The sequence below is a fragment of the Typopeltis vanoorti genome, chromosome 23, assembly GCF_054136105.1.
Source record: "Typopeltis vanoorti isolate ZY-2024b chromosome 23, IOZ_Tvanoo_1.0, whole genome shotgun sequence".
Classification (NCBI taxonomy): domain Eukaryota; kingdom Metazoa; phylum Arthropoda; class Arachnida; order Uropygi; family Thelyphonidae; genus Typopeltis; species Typopeltis vanoorti.
In genome coordinates, this window is record NC_143571.1 from 70929457 (window position 1) to 70945050 (window position 15594).

Here is a 15594-nt window from a genome sequence, read left to right on the forward strand (position 1 = left end):
TTGACTGCTATAGCTACCTTCCTCGATGATAGCCTTAAGTGTCTCAGGAAAAGCAGACGAAGTCTCTTTATCAGCGCTTGCTGCCTCTCCACTCTCTGCGATGCTGTGCCAGTTACAGCGATTTTTAAATCGGTTGAACCAACCATTACTGGCCACGAAATTTTCTTCTTTGGCCACTTCTCCAGCTTCTACTTTTAGCCTCTCAAAAATCAGCTTGGCTTGGCTACATATCGTTGTTTGATCAACTGGGCAATTTTTTACTCTTGATTGATTATCACACCATAATTTAAGCATCGTTTCCATCTCACCAATAATCCCATGACGTTTTCGAATTATGCTTGAATTCAATGATTGGGCATTTTTCACAGCAGCGAGAATTCTTTCTTTATCTTTCATGATTGTTCTTACTGTTGATTCCTGTAGATCGAACTTCTTTGATAGCTCACAAATTTTCATTCCGCCTTCAAAATCCTTAATAATGTTGAGTTTTGTTTCCAAAGTCAATGTTTTTCTTTTCTTGCTAGCTGTAGAAGAATCGGACTTGCTTCTTTTGGACGACATTATTATTTTTTATGTGATTTTGTAGACTATAAAAATTGTGTACGAATGGAGACCACGCGAAACACATCAGTGCTTGTTCACAGCATGTGCGGCATTAGCGAATGTGGCTGACGTGGAAAGATACGACTAGTGGTGAGGCGTGACGGAAATATGTACATATACGAAACTACATAAGTCGGGGTATTACTGTATCTAAGAAAACAGATAGAACACTGCAAAAATACAATATTAATGCAGCATTCTTCAAAACCACCCACAAAATTAAAAAGCCTACTCAGATCCTCTAAAGATCTCCCCTTGCCTGCACAGGGTATACAAAATCCCGTGTATTTGTAAGTTATCCTACAATAGAAAAAACAGGATGTACAAATCCAAATATTAAAAAAATATGCAAATGACACATTAAATTCTTAATTATGGAATTCAAGCCTTTCCAGTAATGCACTTTGAATGTGCCACAGAATTGATTGGAAAGGCCCTGTCCTTATAATCATACCAAAACTTCACTTACAGAAGCCTGAAATGCTAGTCTATCATCTCAGTCTAATCAAGAATGATGTCTTAAGTTCATTCTTGCCAATCTGCAACCCTTAGCATTTAAAAATAGAATAACAGAAGAACAAGATAACCAAACTCCAAACTCCAAAAACCTTTAAACACACACACACACACACACACACACACACACACACACACACACACACACACACACACACACACACACACACACACACACACACACACACACACACACACACAAATAAATAAATAAAAATCAACAGTGTAGACCAATTTATATCCAAAGGTCAGTGGACAGTAAAACAATACCTAAAAGTAACAAGATTAGAAAGAATTTAACTAGTAACGATTGATGTATTTCTACTTATTTAAATGTTTAATTATTATTTATTTTTATTTTTTATTATTTAAATTTTGCCCTTCCTCTTTTTCCTTCCCTCACCAGAAGGCAGGCTAGGGTAAATGGTTGACAGAGCAGTTATTCTGTGGCTTACTAAAGTGTACTGTGATGTACCTGGGGTTCCAGTGTATGTACATGTATTCCTGATAATGACCTTGATATAAAGCTCTTCCATAGTGCAAGTGGAAAGACAATGCGACACTGCACCCTTTAATTAGAAAAGACCAAAGTTTGATTCTCACCATGATGAGAATAATCTTTATATGGACTTTTTCAATTTAAGGTGAATTATCCAATCTCATATGGAGGTAGAGTTTTTCTCCCAGAAACTCAGGTAGTTCATTCCACATATGGGTAAATTGGTTCTAGTCATCATCATCAGCAATTTTGTCCACTGATGGATGAAGGCCCCCCCCCCCCCAAGTCCTCCATTCAGTCCTGTCTTGAGCTTTTCTTTGTCACTGAGTTTTAATCTCATCCTCCCACTGTTTAGTAGCTCTCTTTCCATGTTGGCTACCATTCAGATACCAATTTTGTCCGTTTTTGAGTATTACTTCTCATAATATGACCTACCCATTGCCATTTGGATATTTTAATGGCTGTTATAATGTTGCACACCCTAGTCCGAGCTCTGCCCCAAGTATTGTGCTTTCTATCTTGAATGGTAGTAATGAATGAACATTAATCTTTCCATTTTCTGCTGGGTAGTCCTCAACTTGTTGGTCAATTTTTTAGTCAAAGTCCACATTTAACTTCCATATGTCACGATGGGAAGTATACAACTGTTGAATATTTTTCTTCTAAAACAGATTGAGATGTCTTCTTTGAGCACTTCCTACCAGGTTGAAATCTACATATAATTTCTTCTTGACAGTCTTCCTCTACTGTGATTTTTTGTCCTAAGTAAACAGGAGGTTACTCTATCAGTTTCTTGGTGCTCCATACCTATTTGCTTTTTGGTTATTTATTCTACATTATTTTTGTTTTGTCTTTGTAATATTTAATCCATTCTAATAACTTTCTACACCCATCTCATTGAATATTTGTTGAAATTCTTCTTAGCATTTCCTAAAGGAACATTGATGCTAGTACCATGCAATTTTTAGACAAAAAAAATACCATTAGCGGCAGGAGATGCCATTGCGTGTAGTCAATGGATCATGGCACAGTGTGTAAAATGTATAGATGAGTGTACAGAATTATGTGTAGATGAGATTTAAGTAGTGTGAACAGTGGGATGTGTAGAGTGGAGTGCTCTCTTGAGATGAGTCCAAAGTATCATGTAATAATTTATAATAATAATAATAATAAAAGGTTCGCCGGTTAGCCTAGTGGCTGTGCGCTTTGCAACCATATATTCCTGGGGAAGGAATGTCCTAGGTTCGATTCCTGTCGATGACTTGAGGAGCTGAAGGATCTTCCTCAGCCATAGTCAAGTTAGCCAGTCTTGGGCATGGACAGTAGGGTTTTTCCCCCAGTTTATCCTGTGGTTTTTCATCCCGCAAAGCAGGCAAACTGGCCTTGAGAACTCAACACTACAAGACATAGGATACACCTGGGCATAGGGCTTGACCACCTTATCCTGTGAACGGTTTGAGGTTTGATGATTAATAAACCCTCACCACTGCAAGGTAAAAGAGGGTATAAAGAAGATGAGATAATAATAAAAGTTGAAACGTTGAGTATTATTTTATCTTAGTTTTAAGTAACATAATTGCTCTAGCACAGGAGTTTGTTTCCATAATTCAATGAATTATGGAAACAAAATTATGGAAGCATTATTCCATAATGCAATGAATCTTTAAAAGAAAGTTATACAATAATGAAAGAATATCACAGTCTTTACAGTGTTATAGATAGATGACTATGTATTTTAAAGAATCATGATGAAAGTGAGCTGCTACAGTTATGTAAAACTATATGAGTAATTGAAATTGACTGATTAACATAATCAGGAATGTAACCATTATCACTCCAACTGGGGAGAATTATCATGTTCTTTTGGATGGGAAACTGACAATGTAAGAGCTTTGACTTAGAGCTAGCTTGAATCATGAGTAGTGCCTTGGCAAGCTGTATAGCAGAGGGAATTAGTTAGAATATGCCTAAAGGAAGTTTCTGACTGTCTTCCCAGAGTTGGAGAATTGATCACATGGGAGTTAAATGGATGAATAATAACATTTTAAAGTAAGGGCTGCATAAAAAGCGATATTGTGGATCCAATAAAGTGCATTATGAACAGAAATTAGCTAATAAAGCCAAGAAAAACCCTAGTGAGTGATTCACTCAATATGTGGCAAGTAGAAAAAAGAATGACTCTGGAAGAATCAGAGTGTTTGACAACATTGGTAGATTGGTAACTGATGCAGATGATATAATTGAAGTTTTCAATCAGCAGTTTATCAAGATATTTCATCATTCTGATTGTAACATCACGAGGAGCTGGAGTGTAGAGGATATGGTGGAGGAGGAGGGAATGATGGTGAGTGAGCAGGAAGTGTATGATTAATTAAGTAAACCTGATATTACTAAGGCAATGGGTGTTTGGAAGGAATGGTCTAGGGAATTAACAGCACCCTTAGCACACCTGTTTACTATGTGTCTTGCAACAGGGCAAGTCCCAAACCTTTCGGAGAGGAAAGTTTAAAAAATTGTTATTATTATTATTATACGGGTATCTCCATGGAGCCAACAGACTCATTGCAGGAGACCCACACCAACCATTATTCACACAATTAAGCTCATTCACCATCCAGGGAGTCAAAACTCTGGAAATTCATTCCACTGATTTACCACGATACAAGCAAAAAAAAATCTACTTCACACACTCTTACACAACTTCCAGAGTTGATGCCTTATGTTAATCTTATAGAATCCTTTTAGTAACATTTAAGTTTCTATCATATCCCCTCTTTTCTGCCTATCAACTGAACTTTGTAATCCGCACACCTTCTACTTATTCTCATATGGAGCATTCCACAGATCTGTCACTAGCTCAGTCACTCGTCTCTGGATCTTCTCCACCACCTCCTAATCCTCAAAAAACCCACGTGACCAAATCTGTGCAGAGTAGCCAAGATGCAGCTGAATTATGGCCTTAGAAAGAGCCATAATAACCTTCCTATCTGTACTTGTTACTTATTTTTCAACATCCAAGTGATTCTTTGCGCTACTTGCTAACTTTTGAAATATGCCCTCTGAATTTCAAATCGGTGTCCATCACTCCCAAATACCTAACTTCATCAATTTACTGCAATCCAGTACCATCAATATGATACAAAGTATGTTATCTTTTACATCCCAAAGTAAAAGATTTTACCTTACATTTTGCAATATTAAATTGATAACAATGATCCTTCACCCACAGTACCAATTTATTTAAATCATCCTACAGGATATCTACTATTGACCTCCCTAGTATTTCATCATCAGCAAACAACTGAATATCCTCTGCTTAAATCCTTCCCTATGTCATTAATGTACAAATTAAAGAGTAGTGGCCCTAGTACAGAATCCTGAGGCACTCCACTAGTCACCCTCATTTGCCTTGATTCTACTTCAGCATATACTACTCTATGATGTCAGTGTATTAGTCACCATCCTATCCATGCCACCAGCTTTTGCTCAAACTTATGTAATAATTTTCCCATGTAGTATTCTTTCAAATGCATTTGCAAACTCCAGCAGTGTCATGGTATAACCATTTCCTTTATCCAGATCTGCTGTCACTTTGTTATAAACTGTGAATAAATTACTAAGGCAGGACCTGCATTTTCACACCTATGGTGTCCACTGTAGAGTTGCTTATTCTTGTTCACTCGTTTCTGAGTTTTACCCTTAACCTTTTTTTCAATACTTTAACCACATTTGATATTCTGATTGAACTGTTATTTACTAATTCTGTGTTGGAGCTGTCTTTATGTATCTTATCTCTTTGCACTACCTTGAAACCTGGACAGAGCCAAGACTTAAGTTTAAACACTTTCTCCAGGTGCACTACCAGTTGTCTTGTACATTGTCAAAGCATATGGGCTGACATGATTCAGTCCCTCTTCCATATTATTATTATTCAGGCCTCCATGGAGTCAAGCGACTCATCATGGGAGGTCCTTCCTAGGAAACATAAAATCTATCATACCACTCCTTGAACTCATTGACTGCTCTTGCTCTCACCACTCTATCAGGCAATGCATTCCATGGTTCCACCACCTCCATGCAAAGAAACCACTCCTCATCCTCTTGCTCACGGCTTCCTTTCATACTTTCCAGGGAAAGCCCCTTGTCATCACTCCTTCCCCACTGCTCCACCAAGTGAAAGAACTCCCCCAGTGTCCACCCTGTAACTGCCTCTCAACAGTTTTGTCTTGATCAAAGTTTCAGGATTGTACAGTCCTGAAACCATCTTTGTTATCCACCTCTGCACCCTTTCCACAGTTAATTTATCCCCTTCAAATCCTGGGGACCAAATTTGGGAACAATAGTCCAATGATATTTTTCAACATGCTGAGCACTTGCAATTTATATACTTCAGTTCTCACATTGGTCTGTTGTGTCAATAACTGCAGTCTCCACTGGACAATACCACCTTGCAAAGCGATTGCTTAGTAGTTCAACTATTTCTCTTCCATTGGTAATGATTAAAGTTATCCTTCCATAATCATTATTTTCTTACTTTCTACATAATGAAAAACTCTTTTCAATTTACTTTGGTCTGTGTAACTAATTTTCTCTCATAAACTAATTCAGCCTCTCTTAGCATTACTAGTTTCCCTTCTTGCCTGTGCTTTCTATTGATCATGAACATGATGATCATCACCTTTTTGTTTATATTCCCTCCCGAATCTTTTCTGTTTTTCCACTTCACACTGTTCCACTTTACAAAGGGCATGGGGAGGAGTATAAGAAAGGTTACAAATTATAGCCCATCATGGTGAATGGTGGTGTTAGACAGGTTGGTGAGGAGTGGGATTTAGAAGTGGGTTGATGTACCCTCTGTGATGGTCAGTATAGATTTGTTAGAAAGTGATCATGTTTTAGCATTCTGCTTATGTATTATTACAAGGTGAAAAATTTACAGGATAAGGAGATGCATATACAGGGTATGTTTGGATTTTTCAAACATCTTTGACTGACTGCTATACAATAAGCCAGTAACTAAATTGAAATGTGTTGGATAGCTGATTGGCTCTCAGATATGTAGCAGCAGCAGGTCATGTATGGGGAAGTGGTATCCCAAAAGAAAAAGATCACTAGCAGAATATAGAGGAGAGGACACACAGGAGGAAGGAATTGGATTTTATGCAGTTATTAAGGGATAACTATCTGCAACAGCATGTAATGGAAAATACTAGGGGTCAGAGAGCGCTTGACCTAGTAATTACATCTGAGGATTTGGCTTTAACAAATATGACCATATTGCCACCATTTGGTGAGAGTGATCATAGGGTCTTGACTTGGGAGGTGGCTAAAGGTGTAGAATTTTCAATTAAGACAGGTTACATGTGGAATTATCGGGTTGGAAAGTATGACAAGCTTAGGAGTTTGATTGGTTCAGTGCCATGGCATGTACAACTGCAAGGACTAGAAGTTGATAGTGCATGGGAGGTAGTTAAGAAGTGCTTGCATGAAGCAATGGCTGACTGTATACCTAGAGTCCGAATAATAAATCAAGTAGGGGTTAAATGGATGAATAACACCATTAAGCTTGAGCTGCAAAAAAAGAAACAACTATGGAGGGAAAAGGAGAAAGGTGACCGGCAGGCACATGAACGGTATAAAGCGCAGGCCAGAAGGGTGACGTGTGTGGTAAGAAAAGCAAAAAAGGATTACTAAAGAACATTGGCCATGCAGGCTAAAGAGAATCCTAAACAGTTTTTTAGATATGTAGCAACTAAAAGGAAAAATGTACATGGCAGAATGATTTTAAAGAATGCCGATGGTAGGGAGGTAACTGAATCAGTTGAGACAGTTGAGTTACTGAGTGAGCACTTTGCAAGAATGTATCATCCAGGTGGTGACATTGCAGAAATGAATAAACCAATAGATTATACGGGAATTGTGGTGAATGAAGTGGAGGTGAGTAGTCTATTGCATAACCTCAATGTCAACACATCTGTGGGATTGGATGGTATACCAGTTCGTGTTGTACGAGAAGCAGCTAAAGAATTGTCAGTACCCTTGACCATTTTGTTTAATTTGAGTCTCAGGTCTGGGTTAGTCCCGAGCGGGTGAAAAGAGGGGAAAATAGTTCCACTACATAAAGGTGGTTCCAAGACTGCTGTTGTAAATTACCGACCGATTAGCATATCAGGAATCATTGTCAAGGTCTTAGAGAAATTAGTCAAGAAAAGAATACAGGATTGGATACATGAAAATGGGATATTGTATGGGGGACAACATGGTTTTGTGAAGGGTAGATCATGCCTCAGTAACTTGCTCACGTTTTATAACACAGTGACGGCTGAACTGGATAGAGGTAATGGGTTTACAGTGATACTACTGGACTTTGCCAAGGCCTTTGATAGGATACCACATGGAACCCTAATCAGTAAACTGGAGCAGATGGGGATAGATATAGGGTTGGTGAGATGGATAGGAGGGTGGTTGAAGGAGAGATACCAGAGAGTGGTTTATTCAGGAGTGGAGTCTAAAAGACGTCTTGTGACTAGTGGAGTGCCGCAGGGCTCTGTTCTTGGACCACTGCTTTTCAATTTGTTCATCAATGATATTGGAAAGGATTTGAGAGGAAGTGTTCACTTGTTTGCTGATGATGCAAAGTTGGGTAGAGCAATTGTGAGTGCACAGGATGTCAAAATTTTACAGGATGATTTGGATAGTTTGGAGGACTGGGCTAGGAAAAATGGATGTCAATTTAATGTGCCAAAGTGTAAGGTTATGCACTTTGGGGTGAAAAGAATAGCAGCAGTATATCGCATTGGTGGAACCGTACTCCAGGAGATTGATGAGGCCAGGGATTTGGGAGTGTAGGTGGATAGGGAGTTGAAGTTTAGGGGGCACATTGCAAAAGTGACTAAACCAGCTCACCAAATCACTTGGCTTCTGAAAAATACTTTAACATGCAGAGACAAACAAGTTGTTGTTCTTCTGTATCGAGCCTTGATAAGATCCCATCTGGACTTCTGTGCCCAGTTATGGGCACCAGGGTTTCTTCGTGATGGGGAGGAAGTGGAGAGGGTCCAGAGACGAGTGACCAAGATGATAGCAGGTCTGTGGAATGAACCTTATGAGAATAGGTTGAGGATTTGTGGGTTGCAGAAATTGGACGATAGGCAAAGGAGGGGTGATATGATTGAGACATTCAAATTACTGATGGGTTTTTATAAGATTCATCCAGAAGATATTTTTGAAAATATGACTGGTGGTGGGAGAACTAGGGGCCATGCATGGAAGCTGGGCAAGAGCGTGGTTGACAAGGGTGTTAGAGCTAGGTTTTTTACTTGGAGAGTGGTGAATGAGTGGAATAAGCTTCCAGAGTCTATTGTGGCTGCTACGACCGTGAATGAGTTCAAGGCAAGGTATGATAGATTCTGTGTGAATGTTGAATAGTTGTTCTTGACATGATGTTAGGGCCTCCCTCGAAGAGTCTGTTGACTCCTTGGAGTTTCCCGGAACAACTATATCACACAAGTCTGTCTTGGGGCCATTACTGTTTAACTAATATGTTAAGGATATTGGGATAGGCTTGACTGGAGATATCAGTTGTTTTTACCAACCAGTGATACAAACTTGGAATGAATAATGAGGAGTAAAACAGCTTTTGTGGCCTTGCAGGATCTCAGTAGACTAAGTGAGGAAGCAAGTGAATAGAGCTATCAGTTTAATGTTGCAAAGTGCAAGGTCTTGAAATATGGTATCCAAGTTTGGGATGCAGAGTATAAAATTAATCTACAAATTTTAAAAGAGGGGTGGAAGAGATGAGAGATTTCAGAGTGGTGGTGTTAGACAGATACTTGAAGTTTAGGGATTACATTGCTAAAATACATCAGAACATCACAACAGATTATGGCAATGATGAGAAATACCTTGACATGCAAAGCAAAGAAGTTATATTTTCCTTGTTTAAGGCCTTTATCAGGTCATATATGGACTACTCTGCAACAGATTTGTCTGACTTGGTTTTAAAAGGTGATGAGAATACCTTATAGAGGGTCCAGAGATAATTCACTAAGCTCTATAATGTCAGATACAAAAACAGATTAAGAGAATGCAAATTGCAGGGTCTGGTGAATAGAAGAAGTAAAGTGAAACTGGAATATGAGAGGAGATTGAAATATGAGAGGAGATCCAAAGAAAATAAAATCCTAGGGAATTTTTTAGCTTTGTGGCCAGTAAGAGGAGGAATGACTGTGGAAGAATGATATTGTGGGATAAAAATGGGAATAGAGTGACTGATGCAGAGGACATAGTGGAATTGTTCAATGAACACTTTATTGGAGTATTTCATTCTAGAGGAGTCAGTTTTAATGCTAGAGTGTTGGGCAGGTTTGAAGTTTAGAGGTACAGGAGGAGAGTGTGTTTCAGATACTGAGTACTCTGGATGTAAGCAAAGCTTTGGGACTAGATGGTATTTCACCACGAGTTTTGAGAGAATGTGCTAGGGAACTGACAGTGCCTTTAACCTGGCTTTTCAATGAAAGTCTGGCTTCGGCAAAGGTGCCCAGGGAATGGAAGGAAGGTAAGATAGTGCCATTGCATTAGGGTGGTAACAGACTGGAAGTGTCTAATTATAGGCCAGTTTGTGTGTCATCAGTAGTTGTTAAGATCTTGTAGAAAGTAGTATGGGACTGTATACAGCATTGGGCAGATGAGGATAATGTTATCTGTGAGAGTCAACATGGATTTGTGAAAGGGCGCTCTTGTTTTAGCAATATGCTAGCCTTTTATAATAAAGTTACAAGTACATTAGATGAGGGAAAGGCATATACTGCAATTTTCTTAGACTTAGCGAAGGCATTTGACAGGGTGCCACATGATAAGCTGATATTTAAGTTGCAGCACATGGGTCTGGATGTCAGATTGGTCAACTGGATTCAGGATTGGCTGTCTGATAGGTATCAGAGAGTTGTGTATGGTGGAGCAGTTTCAAGGAGGCAGAGGGTTACAAATGGGGTCCCACAGGGCTCAGTACTAGGACCTATATTGTTTAACCTTTATATCAATGACATGGCCAGTGGATTGCAAGGGGATATTCAGTTGTTTGCAGATGATGCGAAGCTGGGAAGGATTATTAGTAATAGTGCAGATGTGGAAGCCCTGCAAGAGGATTTGAATAAGCTAGATAGATGGGCAAATGAATGGGGGAGGGTCTCAGTTGGATGCAGCAAAATGTAAGGTCTTGAGGTTTGGAAAACATCGATGGGATGCTGCATACTCTATGGGAGGGGTTATACTGAAGGAAGCAGGGGGAGACGAGATCTTGGTTTGATGATTGATAGAAATCTGAAATTTAGGGGACATATTGCAAAGGTGGTGAAGGTAACACAGAGGATTGCTGCAATTATGAGAAGGACACTGACCTACAAGATAAAAGGGTTATCATTCCATTGTATAAGTCTCTGATCAGACCACACTTAGACTATTGTTCTCAGATTTGGTCCTCGGGATTTGAAGGAGATAAATTAACTGTGGAAAGGGTACAGAGACGGATGACAAAGATGGTTTCAGGACTGTACAGTTTTGGTTATGAGGATTGGCTGAGGGAATGTGAAATGCAGAGTTTGGTGGATAGAAGGAGAGGTGATATGATTGAGAATTTAAACTGTTGAAAGGTGGTTACAGGGTTGACACTGGGGAGTTCTTTCGCTTGGTCGAACAGAGGGAAATAGTGATGACAAGAGGCCATCCCTGGAAGTTACGAAAGGAAACTGTGAGCAAGAGGGTGAGGAGTGGTTTCTTTGCATGGAGGGTGGTTGAACCGTGGAATACATTGCCTCATGGAGTGGTGAGAGCGAGAACGGTCAATGAGTTTAAGGGGTGGTATGATAAGCTTTGTGTTTCTTAGGGGGGGAACTCCCCTCGATGAGTCTTGACAGACTTTATGTTTTTAGGAAGGACCTCTCATGATGAGTCTTTTGACTCCATGGAGGCCTGAATATTAATAATAATAATAATAGGGATATCATTGAGATGTATAAGTTGATATGAGATGTTACCAGATTAATGTGAGTAGATTAAGACAAAGGCAAAACAAACAGCCATCCTTGGAAGATTGATAAGGAGGGAGTGAGGAGCAGGTTCATTGAATGGAGTGTAGCTGGTGAGTGAAATGCATTGCCTGAAAGTGTGGCGAGTGCATAAAATGTGAATGGGTTTAAGGCATAGTCAGTTGATCACTTTGCATTAAGTTTAGACCACCTGAATTGAGTTTTTTTGACTCCATAGAGGTCTGATGTTAATAATAATAATAATAATAGTAATATTGTCTGATACTGAAAGCATTCCCAAGGTGTTTCTTTCACAGAGAAGCAAAGCATCTTATGGCAATAGGGGATATAAATTTAATGTTCATAGAACAGTACAAAGGTGTAAAGACAATATAGAAGATTCATTGTTAAATGACATATGCAATAAACAGCACAAGAATGACAGTGCTTAGAATTTTAAGTAACCTTGATATTAATAAGGCTGTGGAATTGGATGGGATGTCTCCATGTATATATTAAGGGAATGTGCAAAACAACTGGCTGTACTCTTGACTTGGTTGTTCAACTGGCAACAGGAACAGTTCCAGAAGAGTATAAAAAAAAATATAGTACCATTGCATTAAGGAGAGTCCAAGTCAGTAGTGTCAAACTATAGGCCAGTGTGTATATCAAGTTTAGTGGTGAAGGTGTTAGAGAAGTTGGTTAGAGACAGAATACAGCATGGGTTGATGAGAATGGAAGGCTTTTGAAAGAGAAGCAGAGTTTGATAGAGGGAAACCATGCTTTAGTAACTTGGTTACATTTTATAATAGGGTGACTAGTGTATTGAATGGAGGAAATGTTTACACAGTGATTTATTTGGATTTTGCTAAAGTATTTGATTGTGTACCACATGATAAACTACTGTTCAAACTGGGAAGGTTGATATTGAATAGTTATTTGGTAGTTAGGTTACAAGGCTAGTTGACTAATAGGGCCCGGAGAGTTTATGTATGGAGGTGCACTGTACCAAAAGGAAAAAAACGGAAGGTGATGAGTGGAGTACCACAGGGTTCTGTTCTGGAACCATTGCTGTTTGACTAATATATCAATGATATAATTCACAGTGTGAAAAGAGTTATTCAGTTGTTTGATGATGATGCTAAATTAGGAAGAGTAATGTCAGAAATTATGATGTGTTGTTGCTATAAGAGGATTTGAATAGGTTGGTGCTTTGGGCTGAAGAATGTGAGTGCATTTCATTGTTGCTAAGTGTAAAGTTATGTACTTAGGCCAGAGAAGATGGAATGAGGTTTATCACTTGGAGGAGCTTTGTTTCAGGAGGTGAAGGAAACAAGGGATCTGGGCATCTTAGTAGATGGGGAACTGAAGTTCAGGGGACACATTGCAAAGAGTGGCTTCACACAGTCACTGCTATAATGCCAACATGTAAGGATAAGGAGGTGATAGTTCCATTCTATAAGGTGCTAATTTGTATAACTAAGAATTCGATATTAGAACTAGAGATCATTCCTAGAGGCTGTACAAGGGTCATGTGAGCAAAGAAGTGAAAAAGATTTTTTGCTTGATGAGTGGTGAATGAGTGGAATCCATTGCCAGAATAGGTGTTGAGTACTCCAACATTGAATGCATTCAAAGCAAGGTATGATAGTTATTGTGATCTGTGAGTATTCAACCTCTTGCGATGAGTCTTTGGACTCCATGGAGGCCTAGAAGTAATATATTATCATTTATTGACAATTTTCTATGTCACTGATATAATTTTTTGTCATAATTTAATTTCTCAGAATGTTTTGTCATATTATGTATATTTGTAATAATTTATTATTATTATATTTTTATGTTTTTGCCAATTTCATACATTTGTAATACCAGGTTACAATAAGTATAGCAAAACCTATATTGATTTCATTTTAAAACCAATCTGCAACTTTAGTTTCTGCTAGCATACTGTCATTTTCTCTGTTGCTTGTTCCTGGGTCAACCCTGAAAGAGGGTTGAAACATTTATAATTTGCTAAACTTTATATTTCTTTGAAATGATAGTTTATCCTGGTAATTTAACTCTTAAGAAGCTAACACAGAGGATTTTGCAGTACTGAGATGATCAACAGAGATCAGCTGGAGAAGCAGTGGCTTTGAAGATAGAGATTGAGGTCACACAACTTCCATCCAACAAACCTGAAGGGTCTTTTCGATAGAATGGATATGAAATGCATTGTTTGTGAGTGCAGAGACTGATTGAGCTTATGGAAAAATATGATAGAACATTAGTGTATGAAACAGACTTTCCCCCCGAAGTGGACCTCATAACACCATAGAGATTCTATAATAATAAGAATAATAAATATGAACATTATCTGATTACATCATACTGCTGAAGCAGTTGAGTACATAGTTTCTATGAGATATAATTGTGCGTGTGTAATCTGAATTTTTTTGCGATTTCTGTATTAATATACTACAATATTTATAGAAAAAATTATGTAAGGAATCTCTTATTATTTCAGGAGATGAAGAATATGAAGAAAAGATGGTAAGTGAACGAGAAACTAAGCTTGGAAATCTCCACAAGTATACAAATTATACCATTTTAGTTATGGCCTATACACAGAAAGGATTTGGTGTACGCAGCGATCCTATCTTTTGCACAACACTTGAAGATGGTAAGGAAAGTTTGTTAATTCATGATGTTTGTTATGGAATTATTAGAATGTTTTTTATATTATTTTTAGAATTTCAGTTTAAGTTTTTTTTATGTTGACTCAAGAGGTCGCAAAATACATAACATAATAGTGTTGTGTGTGGACATGTAATTCTTGAGAAAGAAGAACCCTGTTGATGTGTTTATTGTAGAGCTTGAAATTTTAGTGCGCAGTGGAATTGTCAGTAAGGCTATTCTAAACAACAGAGGTAAAATGAAAGTGGAGGATGAGAAGTTGGTTTGATAAGTTTGAAGCTGAAGTGTATTTGAATTTTGACTAGTATCTGCTTTTGTTTTTACAGACTTAGAGGAAATAGGAAGAATGCTGGTTCCCATGAATTATACTAAATTATTCATTTGTGATGAAATAAGGACCTGTATATGCCTTATGGACTGCACTTAAATGGTTATGGAGTTAGGTACTTAGAGAAAATGTTGTTCAGTGACAAGTTAGAAGTGCAAAACTAGAGATATTGGGGAAGGGGGTAGTAATCAAGCATGTGTCTAGCTGCCCCCCTGGGAAAGATAAATATGAGTATTGGAATGATTTAAAAAGCTGGGTGCAGTTTTCCAGGTTTCATATCTGAATGGGCATGTAATGACATTGTGTAAGAATAACTGTAGACCCAAGAGGATGTTGAAATTCATGCACTCAAACGCTCAAAGTATCAGAAATAAAGGAGAGGAATTTTTGTTATTGGTCAGCTCAAAAATTATTGCCGTTAGTGAAACATGGTTGTCAGAGAATGAAGTAATCATAGGGTTGTAATGGATATTGTATTTTCAGAGAAAAGAGAAGAAATAGAACAGGAGGAGGGGTATTATTAATGATAGCTGACAAACTTCAACCAACAACAATAGAAATTAAGGAGGATTGTAGATCTGGTGGAAATGGTTCATTTGAGGTTGTCTAGTGAGATAGAGGCCAATAGGACAAAATATATTATTGACTGCTGCTATAGACCTTGGGGTCCAGAAGAAGGTGTGGATGACATGCATCATCAGATTAGCATGGTGAACGCAGGTTGAGCAATTATCATGGGAGACTTCAGCTATGGTAATACAGATTGGAAGGAGGAAAGGGCAAATGGTAAAATGGAAATGGAATTTTTACAGTTACTAAGGGATGATTACCTGAAACAGCACATGATGGAAGAGACCAGGGGTTTGAAAGTGTTAGATCTGGAAATAGCATCAGAAGATCTATCTATAACTGCAGTAGTAACTCTACCTCCAATTAGGGAAAGT

General features: G+C 38.3%; 1 protein-coding gene across 1 annotated transcript in view; it reads left to right on the plus strand.

Moving 5' to 3' along the window:
- Nucleotides 1-15594, plus strand: part of LOC150093941 (cell adhesion molecule Dscam1-like) — a 1598688-nt gene that overhangs the window by 912908 nt on the left and 670186 nt on the right. Inside the window, exon 18 of the mRNA XM_090412925.1 lies at nucleotides 14153-14308. Coding sequence (XP_090269051.1) covers nucleotides 14153-14308 — 156 coding nt within the window. The remainder of the gene's footprint in view (nucleotides 1-14152; nucleotides 14309-15594) is intronic.